This window comes from Equus przewalskii, chromosome 32 (genome assembly GCF_037783145.1).
Source record: "Equus przewalskii isolate Varuska chromosome 32, EquPr2, whole genome shotgun sequence".
In the NCBI taxonomy this organism is placed as follows: domain Eukaryota; kingdom Metazoa; phylum Chordata; class Mammalia; order Perissodactyla; family Equidae; genus Equus; species Equus przewalskii.
In genome coordinates this window covers 9,877,921-9,891,923 of record NC_091862.1, presented here as the reverse complement: position 1 = coordinate 9,891,923, position 14,003 = coordinate 9,877,921, and the positions used below count along the sequence as shown (strand labels likewise).

At 39.5% G+C, this 14,003-nt stretch overlaps 1 protein-coding gene across 4 annotated transcripts in view; it reads right to left on the bottom strand.

The window, feature by feature from the left end:
* Positions 1–14,003, bottom strand: part of SERAC1 (serine active site containing 1) — a 52,988-nt gene that overhangs the window by 8,724 nt on the left and 30,261 nt on the right. For all 4 annotated transcript variants that reach the window (XM_070603080.1, XM_070603081.1, XM_008543366.2 and 1 more), the window contains exons 9-11: positions 10,488–10,601; positions 8,256–8,418; positions 776–926 (exon numbers count right to left, since the gene is read on the bottom strand). In XM_070603080.1, the coding sequence (XP_070459181.1) occupies positions 776–926; positions 8,256–8,418; positions 10,488–10,601 (428 nt within the window). The remainder of the gene's footprint in view (positions 1–775; positions 927–8,255; positions 8,419–10,487; positions 10,602–14,003) is intronic.

The following is a 14,003-nucleotide window of genomic DNA, read 5'->3' as shown; positions in this document are numbered from 1 at the left end:
CTTTCTTTGGATCTGACATTTTAAAAAATTGTAGATAGTATATTATTTGCAAGCTATTTATAGTACACACACAATTATGTAACACATATAAAGTGCATTAGTATATTATTTTATTTACAAGTTGGAATTAACCACACAATCCATTTTTCAAATTTAAAAAAGTGTTTGCTATTTTCTGAGTTATTGTTTTAAAGTGCCTGAGAAAAATCCAAGAAATCTGTCATTTTTTCATGCGGTCCTTTCTATATTTATTGTCTCAGCAATGATACAACTGGAAATACTGACCAGAAATAACCTGAAGAAGGGGCACGAGTCAAATAAGTGCGCGATTTACCCCTGGCATAAACTTGCTCCAGCCCCTTCAGCTGTAGGCCCAGGCCAGTTGGGTGCCTGCATATGACAATGTCCTCTCGCCTTCCCATCCAGAACGACCTCTACAATCCCAATCAGCATCAGCTCAGATCCACCTCAAAAGTGTAGTGAAGAAGTATGCATTACCAAGTTCACGTGGGACACGGACGGGGTAAAAGCTGAATGCAACCTTGCTGAAGGCGAGCCTTGGTGAAAAATGACCCCGATAATCCAGGTAGTTCCATACTTTCAGGACAGCCTACAATTCTTCTGAGGTTATTAGGGACAAATTGTTTCAGTAACTAGGTATTTGACTTATTTGTAAGGTATTTAACTTATCTAAATTATGCAGAAATCAAGGGAAATGTTAAGCCCTCTAGGCTTTCCGTCCCCACAGGGAACAAAGCGCCCATCCTGTCCTCACCTCGTGCGGTACTGGGGGTGGAGCACGTACACGCCGTCCTGGTATTTCTCTCGCACGGTGTCTCGGTCTAGATTAGCCAGGCTCCTGGCGGCGTGTGAGGCCTCCATGATGTGGGGAGACTTCATAGCTTCGGCCAGCAGGGAGACCCAGCCTGGTGAGAAGAACAGACCCCTGAGTACCGACTCTACCCTGCCTCAGACGGGTGAGCGGTTTCAGATGGAAAACGACAGGAGAAAGACAAACCTCGGCCTCTGTCCACGCGGAAAAGCCCACCCACTCCAAGTCTGCTCCTCCCTAAGGTCCTCTGGGTCCTAGGGCACAAGGCCACGAGGTCCCCAGCCAGGTACCCCTTAGGAGTCTCAAAGAAGTAGGAGGGGTTCAAGAGCCATTTTCTTTATTTAGAAAATCTAACAAAAGTTGCCATTACTAGAGATGAGGTCATAAATGGTAAGAAAATATCATGATATTTTGCTTTTAGCAAGAATTACTAAACTCAGTGAGTTAACACTAGTTATTTCATCGTGATTGGCAGTCATATTAGCAGACTTTAATATACATGAGGAAATTATTTCTTAAAAATGAGCTTGCTGATAGAAAAAAGTCTTGTAAAACCTGGGGTTCAAAAGGGAAAACTATTTTTTAAAGGGAGACAAAGCAATACTATGTGCAGTATGATTTCATTTATTTTTTGTGTTTTTTGTTGTTTAAAACAATATATTACTTTATACGCACACTTGTGTTACTTTATTACACACACAGATCTGGAAAGACACACTAATAAATAGTCATTACCTCTTAGACAGGGTTGGGGTTGGGGTGTGCTCCGTAAAAAGGTGTTTAATTTTTTTGCTGTATCTATGTTCTCTGAAGTATTTACAATGAGAATCTATTCATGTATTATATAAATAATTTAAAATAAAACAGAACATGGGCCTTGAAACTTGGGCTCAAATTTCTGTCCCCTACTTACTTGCTGTGGAACCTCAGTCAAGTTCCTTGGCTTCTCTGAGCTGGAGGAAGGTTCTAATAAATTAACTTATACAAAAACTGCCTTTTACCAAGCCCAGCAGGCGCTCAACAGATAGCAGCTGTCCTACATCCTCCTCCCACTCTTTACGGCAAACGCGTCGAGAATCATTGTGATGACAGGAGGCCCGTATTTAACAATACAAAACAAGTTCCAGGCTCAATAATTCTTTAACAACATTCAAACGTGTAAAATCAGAAAATTCCTCTTCAAAATTTGTTAAAGAATGCTTTATAATAACAAAATAAGAATGTTTTAAAAATCTACCCATAGAGATAAACACGTATATTAATGGTATGTACAAAAATATGGCTTTATTTTTTTTTATGGGTTTATTTTTAATGTAGTCACAAGAAAGGAAACACAGAGAAACCATGGCACAACCCATTTCTATGGCATTTTTTTAGTTGAAAATGTATTTTCACAACGCATGAGATGCTTCACCTTTTACAAAACATCAAGGGCCCCTTCAAAAACGTGTGTCTTTCTGTAATATTTAGTGTTTTAAAATTATATAACATCTGAATACATGTTAACTGTAAAAACAAATAAATAAATTAAATAGTGAAGGGCCCACTTCAACACTCCCATCATTTCTCAGTTCCATCTATATCCTCAGAAGTAACCAAAGGTAAAAGTTTGGTGGACACTCTTCCAAACCTTTTAAAAAATTGTCATCTGCCTATAATTTATACAGACACCCTGTGGCTCCATAGATTTTTTTTTAGCTAAATGGAATCATATCATTCCTACTGTTCTGTGACTTGATTTTTACTTCAGCAATGTGTCTTGGAGTGCTTTCCATATACATCAACTTCATTCTTTTTAACTAGAGCATTACACACTTTGAGTATACCATTGTTTTTATTTAACCATTATTCCCATTGGCAGACATTTAGGTTGTTTCCAGTTTTTCCATACTGTAAACAATGTGCCAGTACACACTTCATACACAAATCTTTAAGAACACCCATGAGTATTTAGGTAGAAGAGATTCCCAGAGTATTAACACTAGGTCAAATGGTATATACATTCTTTTAATAGATACTACTGAGTGCCCATGAAAACACTCACTCAGTCTACATTCCCCGCAACAGTGCATGAGAGGGCCGGTATTCACACACCTGCACCAAGAGTGATTCAGAGGGCCAGTTTTCACACACCTGCACCAACAGTAGCTATTATCAGTATCATTTTAGCTTTTGTAAATCTGAATAGCAAAAAGTTACAGACATGATGCTATTAAGATTGGTATCTATACCTTATGTATATGTGTGTGTGTGTGTGTGTGTGTGTGTGTGTGTGTATATATATATATATATGCAGGTAAGGATCCAGAATGCCTAAGGAAAAAAATAAAACAAAGTAAGCGAGCAGAATTCAAATTGGAGTATTGAGAATTAATGGGAGTTCAGCAAAAAGAAAGCATAAATAACTCTTTTAACAGTTTAGCTATAAAAGGAGCAGAGAAAGAGAGGGTAGAAATTGGGGGGGGGATGTGGAGTCAGGACTTTAGGTTTTCGTTTTTCCTATCTTCCCCTATTTGTGTTGATCAGAAGGGCCCAGCTGAGGGAGAGTAGCTGACCACGTAGACAAGAAAACAGTGGCAATTCCTCAGACAGTGAAAACAGACAGGACCCAGGTATAGTTGGAGGTCTCATAGGAGGTGTCCCTTTTCCTGTGATCAAGAGGAGAAAAGAAGAGGACAGGTTTGTTTTCTGGTAGTGAGAAATTAAGGAAAATTCCTTCTAGGGTTTTAGTCGTCTCACTGGAGGAGTCATCTGCTGAGAGGGAGGGACTATGTGGAAGGTGTGAGGAATGTGGAGAGGGTTTAAAATCGTCCCTGCTGAGAATGTGAAGGCATGCTGATTGTGAGTAATCCTTTAATTTGCTGATCTCATAAGCAGAGTGACACCCAATCTGCAGTGACTCTATTCTCACCCACAGAAGAAGCAGAGAGTAGGTTTCCTCTAGTGTTGGGGTCTTGACAAGGGTGTGCTAAAAGGAGAGAGGGGAAGGGAGTTCTAGGGCCCCAGCAAGAACGTTACTGAAATGACGGACCATCGAACATATGCTAAATCAGGAGGGACGTGAAGAATAAAGACGAATGAGGAATTGAGAGAGAATGAAGGGTCAGCAGATAGAAGATTCCAGTAGAGAAGAAAACCAGTCCTTGTGGGAGCAGGCGTAAAAACAAGCTGAACGAGAGGAGGATGTGCTCAGGCAGGTGAATTACTGATTTTTAGGTGAAGTGTTTCGGGCAATGACTAAGCCCAAGGTATGGCATCAGGGTGGAGAATTAGGCAACTCAGGAACAGAGAGGGAAGTCAACGAAGATGAGAAGGTCAAAGAGGTGAGAGGCCAAGGTGTTCAGTGGGCTATCACCCAGGAGGACTGAAGACTTGGCGTAGAGATAGGTTTCAATTAGGGGAAGGGTGATTTTTTCTTTTTTAATAAAACATTGACTTGATCAAGTCTCTGTTCTGCTTTGAATCCTTTAGTCTCTATCCCATTAATGAACTTGAAAATAGGTCAACAGACATCATCCAAAGTGAAGAAAAAAATTTTGAAAAGAAATAAGCAGTCTCAATGACCCGGGGAAGAGTATCAAGAGATCTAATATACATAATTGAAGTCCCAAAAGGAGAGAAGAGAGATAAAGGGACAGAAAACATATTTGAAGATATTACTGGCTGGAAAGGTTCCAAAAGTGATAAAAAAAAAAAAACCCCATCAACCTACAGATTCAGCCAGCTCAGTGGACCCTGAGCAGGACAAATACAAAAAAAGACACCCAGGCACCTCACTGCCAAACTGCCGAACACCAAACATAAAAATCTTAAAAGCAGCCAGAGGAAAAAAGACAAATTACATAAAAGAGAACAAAAGTGGGAAGAAGAGACTTACCAGACCACAGATGCTGGGAGAGGGTGGGAGGACACGTGGAAAGTGCTGACAGAAAACATCACACATTGTCAACAAAGAATTCTTTATCCCCAGAAAATAGCTTTCCCTGGATACAAAATGAAAGTACAGTAAAGGCACTTTCAGAAAATGAGAGGTGAGGGAATTTGCTGCCAGCAGACCCAAAATACAAGAAATACTCAGAAGCTCCTCAGGCTGAAGGGAAAGCTATCAGAGGTGAATTCAGATATACAGAAATGAAGGAAGAGCACTGGATATTATAAATATGTATATAAATGTAAAAGACTTTCTTTTTTCTTATATTCTTTAAATATCACTTGACTGTTAAAACAAAAATAACAATGCTGTATCACAAAGTCTATTCCATGTAGGAGTATTTCAAAATATATTATGACAATACCACAAAGGATGCAGGGGTGTAAGCTGAGTCATACTGTTGTACGGATCTCACACCATATATGAGGTAGAGCATTCATTCAAGATAGATTGTGATAAGTCAAGGATACAAGCATTAAAAAATACACAAAAATAGTCTATAAAAAGCTAAAAGAAGAGAAAGAATGGAATGTAAAAAATACTCAAATCACCCCAAAAAAGGCAGGAGAGGAGAAAAAAGGAGACAAACAATAGGGGACAAACAGAAAGCAAGCAAAGACAACAGCCACAATCCAACAATGTCAATAACCACGTGAGAGGCAATGAGACAAAACACTCCAGTTAACAGGGGTTATCAAATTGGATTTTTTTTTAAAAGATGCAACTATATGGTGTCTGTAAAAGATGTACTTATTTTTAAAGTCACAGAGAATGACAGCAAAAGAAGGGAAAAAGAAAAGATATACAATGCAAACAGCAAGAGTCAGAAAAAGAGTCACTGTGGCTATTTCAATACCAGACAAAGCACACTTAAAGAAAAGGAGTATTACCAGTGATCAAGGCATTACTTAATAATAAAAAATGAACAAAAGGCCAGCCCCAGGGGCCTAGTGGCTAAGATCAGCACGCTCCACTTTGGTGGCCTGGGTTTGGTTCCCAGGCGCAGACCTACACCACTCGTCTGTCAGTAGCCATGCTGTGGCAGCAACTCACATACAAAAAGAGAAAGATTGGCAGTGGATGTTAGCTCAGGGCAAATCTTCCTCAGCAAAAAAAAAAAAAAAAAAAGGAAAGAAAGAAAGAAAGAAAAGAACAATTCACCAGGAAGAAAAATCTGACAGAACCAAAGGGAAAACAGACAAATCCACAATCACAGTCGAAGAATTTAACATATCTCAGTAATTCATAGAACGAGGCAAAACTCAGTAAAGACCTAGAGAAGATTTGAGCAATACTATCAATCAATTTGGTTTAATTGTTATATATAGAATACTTCACCCAACAACTATGGAACACTCATTCCTTCCAAGTGCACATAGAACATTCACCAACATAGACCATAAACTAGAGCATCAAATAAGTCTCAACAAATTTCCGAAGACTAAAAACTTATAGAGTATGTTCTCTGAATGCATGGAGTATTAAATTAGAATCAGACATATGACATCTAGAAAACCCCTAATATTTGTAAATTACGCAGCACGCTTTTAAGTAATCCATGAGACAAAGAAGAAGTCACAAAGGAAATTAGAAAATATTTCAAACTGAATAATGATGAAAATAGAATATATCCAAAATTTGAGGGATGCATCTAAAGTAGTGTAGCAGAAATTTACAGCTTTAGATACCTATATTAGAAAACCATTGTTGTGATTTTAAAACATGTCTTCGAATTCTTTGACACTATTCTCATGCAGAAGTCCTCTTGAATAAATTACTTCCATTGCGTGATTATAAAAACCAAAGGAGCTTAAACTAGGCTCTCTTTGCCCTTGGAACCCAGCCATCAGGCTTTAAGGAAGCCCAAGCAGCACAGAGAGGGGCATAGAAAGGAGGCAATGCCCTCAGTCCCTCCACCCCTGGCACCCCGCTTCCCACCCCACTGAGCTCCCAGCTGATAGCCAGCGCCAATTTACAAGCCATGTGAGCAAGCAAACTTGAAAATTTATCCTCTACCCAACAGCTGAGCTGCCCCAGCTGCTGCTGGATAGAACAGACATAAGCCTTCCCTACTGATGCTAGCCCAATTTCAGATTCATGAGCAAAACAGATGACTGCTGTCTTAACTGATGAGTTTCAGGGTGCTTAATACACAGCAATAGATAACTGAAACGAAGAAAGCGTAAAATCAGCAATCTAAGTTTCCACCTTAAGAAGCTATAAAAAGAGGAAGAAATAAAACCCACAGTAAGTAGGAGGAAGGAAATAATAAAGAGTAGAATAGTTTTTATATTTTCAAATAATTATTTAAAACAATAGAAGAATATGTAACATAGGTTATATTTAGCCTGCAAATCCTAACATATTTACAACCTGGTCCTTTACAGAAAAAGTCTGCTGATCTCTGAACTAAACTTCATTAAAATTAAAAACTTCTGCCACTCAAAAGACACTCAAGTGTAAAGTCATAGCTTCTAATACATGTATATGTATGAACATATTCATGTATATGTGCACATATGTATGTACATTTACTTGAATGTATGTGTATATATATTTGTATATATTACTATCTTTTTTCATCAAAAGAGCCAAGAAGCAAAGACACCCCAGAAGCAATAAGCACGCCTAGCACCCAGATCTTAGTCTCTAATAATCATTCCCCACTAAAAAGAAATAGGGTTCCTTAGAGAAACGAGCCTGGAACATCTTGTTATACCAGAATGCAAGGAATGCCCCCCAAAATGACGTGAGCAAATCACAAGGACATAGGAGCCAGTCTGTCACACTCCCACTAGCCAAAGCTGGGACAATATGGCATCAAATTATTAAATACACTAACAAATTATAAACCATTAAAAACAGGAATCCATGTGCCCATGCTGATAGGAAAAGAGAGAGAGGGAGAGAGAAAGGGAGAGAAGAAGAAAGGACGGAAGAAGAGAGCAGGAAGGAAGGAGGGCAGGAGAGAGAAGGGCGGGCTTTGCTTACAGTAAAATGTCAAATGCTGAAATGCAAGCAGGGAGGGCAAGCTGCAGATGGCAAACCAACATCTTGCAACCATCACTGTAAAGAGTGAATCAGGCAGGAACTTTCAGCAGATGAGGAGCAGGGTACGTGCATGGTCTTAATCATCTCCCTACAGATGGCTTATCAGTTGCAAGGAGGAAAATCACTAATTATACAATGGTCCTCTTTTCAGCATCACCATGCCTCTTAGTTAACAAAATCATATTGAAGGTGATATAAACAATTAGAAGGTCGTCACGGCACAAACTGCGTTCCTGTGACTGTCCACACACTGATTACCTTAGGTGTGAACTACCCATATGCCTTAAGCAATTCCTTGTCCCTATTAAAATAACATGCTCTAAGGACCCATAACTAACGCTAAGCAAAGTTTAAGTCTACTGAACGATGAATGTATCATGACGGGTGGAGGTGAGAGAACAAAGGACTGGATCCCAAATCCTCAGTATAGAAAGCTGTTACCTGAGCGAACGATAGGAGAATGAAGATGCTCATTCAAGGCCATATTTCCAATGATGCGCATTATGTTTCTCTGTATTTTAGGGCAGTCCTTGTGAAGTCGGTACAGCCTCTGAAGTAGCTGCAAGCCTCCGTTTGCTTCAATTTGATCACAGTGTGTAGGCATCTAACAATAAATTAATGACAGCTCACTTTATACTGCATAAATTTACTAACCAGGTGACAGCATGCTGATGGGGCAGCCCGGTGGCTCCTGCTCAAGGACAGAGACCACACAGGACTCCCGCTTCAGCTCAATTAATATACAAATCTCCATCGACATGGGAATGCTTCAAAATCACTGAGAAAATTAAGGCATAGCTCACTAAGACTTCTGCAATCTTTATTTTTTTTAAAGTTGTTCCGCCTAGCTCTTGGTTGGATGGAACCTGACAATGTCATTATCACAGAACTGTTTCAACTTATAGTGATACTTTGATTGGCTTGAAACTGCCTTAACATGGTTCTCTAGCTTTGAGAAACCTGCCACCTGATAACAGGAAATAATCGTCTGTGCAAACAGCAGCTTCTGCTTCTGCATACAAGATGCCCAGAGGGAGATAAGCCACATCTGAGGCCCCACACACTAACCCACACAGCCCACAGCCATGGGGCTGGCCTGAAACTCAGGAGTTGGAACATTTTTTAAAGAGAAAGATCATGTAAAAATAAAAAAGTAAGAAAAAGGGATGTGAATTTTTAATGGAGAAAAGAGATCAAAGAAAGTCAAAGGAAATATGTATATTAAGGTAAGGTGACAGAACTGACCAAGTCATCAGTCTGCCAAGGTCACAGGCAGGCCTCGCCTCTTCCCATCATTAGTTTTCCTCACTGACATGACACCACGTCATGTATATGCAACACGTTTTATTCTGTAAATTTCCATTAAATTTTGTCACATTAACTGCATTTAAAAGTAGGCTTTTTAGACAGATACCAAGTGAGATATTAATAACTTGAGAGGTTTCTGGAACGGTAACTGTTACATTCATGCACTGTGCTTCCTACTGAAGATGCATCTCCTGCTTCAGTCACCAGTCCCAAGTCACGAGCACTCCAGCTGGTTTCCCCTCATCCCCTTTGCAGTAGGACTCTCCTGCCTCTGCTCCGCGCTCGAGTCCTAATCCCACCAGTGGGAGCCACAGACGACGAGAAAGCACCATGCTTCTGCGCTATGACTGGTGGTTCCCAAATCTAAACGTGGAGAGTTTAGAATCCCCAGGATGGGGTTTCTCATGACGAGGGCTGAGGCACGTGCAGCTGCCTCACCAGGGATGCCTGTTACAAACGCAAATTCCTCGACTCCACCCACATCTACTAAATTAAAACTGCTGGAGAAGAGAGGAGATGGGCATTTTTAACCCGCTTCCTGGGTGATTTCTAGGCACTAATGTTTGAGCACCGCAAAGTCTGTGCTTCTTTCTTTTTAAAATCAAACTATGATCATGACAGAAAACTTGCCATAATGCCAAAAAGTTTAAAAACCACTGATATAGGCTATAATTAAAATTCAAGCGTATGGTCATCCAAATATTTCTTTTTTTTCTATCTTGCCACATCTTTGTGGGCTTTTTGTTTGTTTGTTTGTTTTTGAGGAAGATGAGCCCTGAGCTAACATCTGCTGCCAATCCTCCTCTTTGCTGCTGAGGAAGACTGGCCCTGAGCTAACATCCGTGCCCCTCTTCCTCCACTTTATATGTGGGATGCCTACCACAGCGTGGCTTGCCAAGTGGTGCCATGTCCACACCCGGGATCTGAACCAGGGAACCCCGGGCTGCTGAAGCGGAGTGTGCGAACTTAACCACTGTGCCACCAGGCCAGCCCATCTTTGGCAGATGTTTCAATGGAACTTAGCTACCTGATAATATTACTTGTACAAGGGATCTGAGAGAGGCAATGAAAGACAGCAAAACTCAAAGGTAAATGCCATATTAATACAACGGGTAGTTTTCTTTACATGAAAATAAAATTAAATCCATTTTTAGAAATATTTAGCAAAAATGAAATTCATGTATTGGTGCTAAATCATGATTATCAATTCTAACAAGGAAATGTGGAAAAAAGCAGAAATTTAAAAATAAGCAAAAAGGTTTTCTTTTATAAAAAGTGAGGATTATTTCCCTTGAATGAACCAATATGTGTAATTTTTTCAATGTGATCGTAAAAAGCAAACCACATTTTGAAAATGTAAGTTACCTCAGAATGTTTTATTAAAGCTTCTAAACAGAACATTTCCACTGTAGCTGAAGGAACTTCTCCAAAGCTTTCAGCGTAAGGAAGTCCATTTCCTCCAAAACACCACAGGCCACCCTGAAAGTAAGATAATTAAATTTTTACTGAAAACAGTGACTAATATTTTTTTTGACAAAAAGAAAATCTCTGTACTATATATAGTATTAGAAAGAACTAATATGTAGGACTCAAAATATTTTGGGTACTTAAAGGGAACTTTATTTATGCCAACCATTGCTTACTAGAATAGAAAACATATGGAATCATTCCTAGAGGAGAGCAATCTTGGGGTCTTTCTCCATCCTTTCCTCTGTGCCCTCTTCTCTGAAAGTACAAAGACTAACACACAATTCTTTATCAAGCAGGAAAAGCCGGGGGTTGATGACAAGGTTCTGGTGTCAGATTATGCCAGTAAAGTCTACTTAAAGTCTATTAATCACAATAATGAGAAAGAGAAGAGGCATTATGGAAAAATTTAAAATAAAGGCCATGATGATGACCATAGAGCTTTTAATTCTTCATAAATTCAAATTCAAGTTCATATGGAAGAAAAAAAGAAGGGTTAGGAAAATTATGAAACAGAAGAGTAGTGGGGACTAGTCCTAACGGATAGCAACACATCCTATAAGAATAAACTGGGAAAAGAAAATGCCAACTCTTACCACAGATAAAGGGCTAATGTCACTAATATACAATAATCTTCTACAAAGCACTGGTAAAATACCAACAATGCTATGGAAAGATGAGGAACAGTCATAAACAGAAAGTTCTCGGGAAAAGAAATATCATGCCTCTTCGGTATATGAAATGATGCCCCACAGTGCTCACAATGAGAAGCATGCATGGAGAAACTACACTGAGAAAGGACTTTTTTTTTTTTGAGGAAGATCAGCCCTGAGCTAACATCAGCCACCAATCCTCCTCTTTTTGCTGAGGAAGACTGGCCCTGAGCTACCATCTGTGCCCATCTTCCTTTACTTTATATGTGGGACGCCACCACAGCATGGCTTGACAAGCAGTGCATAGGTCCACGCCTGGGATTCAAACCTGTGAACCCTGGGCCGCCCAAGTGGACTGTGTAAACTTAACTGCTACGCCACTGGGCTGGCCCAGAGCAAGGACATTTTTTATCTGTCAGATGGGTGGGGAAACAGGCATTCTGACCACCCTGCTGCCGGTAGTATCAATGGGGCTGCTTCTATGGAGGACAACTTAGTGACAGCTGTCAAAAGTACAAGTGCCCAGGCCCTTCAACAATTGATCCTAAAGAGACACCCACACACGGCAAAGTGATACCGGTACAAGTCGGCCCACTGCAGCACTGTTTGTAAGAACAAAAGACTGAAACTACCTGATGGCCATCATAGGCGGTTGGTTAAATCAATGATGGTACCATACATTACATACAATGGAATGCTATGTGAGTATAAAACACGTTGAGTCTCTTCATATATTGATACGTACCAATCTCCAAAATAAACCCTTAAGGGAGAAAAAGAAAGGGCAGAAGAGTGTGTATCGTATGTTATTACCATTTGTGTAGAAAGGTATGCACAACTATGTGTGCCTGTTGGGGTAGGGGAGATGGAGGGAGGACTTATTACTGCCTCTCCTTTTGAAGAGCTTCGTACTGAACTAGGGGTCATAACCGTGTGCATACAGATAACTCATTTGCTGGCAAAAGAAGACAACTATGGGGCTGGCCCCGTGGCCGAGGGGTTAAGTTCGCGTGCTCCGCTTCAGCAGCCCAGGTTTTTGCCAGTTTGAATCCTGCGCGCGGACATGGCACCGCTCATCAAGCCATGCTGAGGTGGCGTCCCACATGCCACAACTAGAAGGACCCACAACTAAAAGTACACAACTATGCACCAGGGGGCTTTGGGGAGAAAAAGGAAAAATAAAATCTTTAAAAAAAAATAAAAGGACAACTATGTACAAGGTAATGTCTTTCAAAAACATAAATATAAAGCCCTGTGTTTCATACAGGAAATATAAACCATAAGTTTCTGCATTTTTAGTTAATTTATAGAGTTCACGGTTCAGTAAACCTAGTAAATATTCAAAGTGTTTGGCCACTCTATAATTCTTACTCATGCCTTCTTCTCAGATATAATATTCTGTTTTCCAAGTTTAAACTTGCTTGGATCTCAAAGATTCACGCTATTTATAAGGAGGATTGGGAAGGGACTAACTCACTGGAAGTCAGGGATAAGGGTAAACAGTGGACTGGTGGGCTCCGGGGGATGGGAAATTTTTCTTAAAGATCTCCCACCACAACCTGCCTCCCCCAAGTCCCTTTCCCCACCTGATACCCTCAAAGCATCTGACCTCCTTCTAACCTAAATGCTCCAAGGAAGAAGAAAGAGAAAAATGATCTAGGATTTTCATTCTTCTTGATCATTCCTGAAGTGGATATAAGTGTGCAGTTCCAATTCCATCCTTGTTGGTGAAGCTTATAAGTTATTTATAAACTGGCAGATGGTGTGGCAGTAAGAAGCACGAGCAAAAGGAATGAATAAAAAGTTATAAACTCATGGTGTGGTCGTATGGATTATATTCTATTTCCTAACATGAAAATAAATATATATAGGGTACTGTCGCTTTATCACTGGATTAAGATATAGCAAGGTTAAATAAATTCACAAAGATTTAAGAAATGCCACACATCAAATTCCATAAGTGCAATTAAAAAACAATTTCTTAAGTATCAAAGAAATGTATAGGAAAAGGTGGAGAGAGTCACAATGTTAAGGCATAAAAATTAAAAGGCAACAATAACAATAAAGCATAAGAGGAGATGCTAACTAATCAAGTAAGTTACTAAAGAATTTACATCCACATTATATAGTGTTAAATACAGGTATGTAACAAAGCATTTTTATGAATAATTTACTATGATTCTCAAATTTAGACACAACATTACTATGAGTTAACATGGTATTTTTCAAATGCATTTCAACAAGTTTATAACAGCCGAATGATTTAATACAAAATGGATATTTTCTTACCATCTAATCTACATTCCAATTAAACACAACCCTTGGAGGTTCCTCTATTTTTGTCTTTGTCATACAAAATACTTTGACTCATAATAGAAATACGCCTGTTGTTATCTAAGTATAGAGCAGTCTGTGCACAGCCCAGCTCTTTGAGCAATGTCATGATTCACCCATTCATTATTCAATAAATATTTATTGGGAGTATATTGCATATGAGGTACTGTATTTGGGCCTGGGGAAATTATAGACTACTGGAAGAGAATAAGAGAATTAAATAAATAAGCAAGAAAATAAATATATAAAATAATTACAGAATGGGATAAATACTATGAAGGGCAATAAATGCAATAAACAGGTGAGATAAGGAGGAAGGTCTCTCAGAGGAGCTGACAAGCTGAGATCTGAAGGACAAGAGGGAGGCAGCCATGTGACAGGCTGGTGGCAGAGCATTCCAGGCAGAGGCAACACAAGCAGATACACA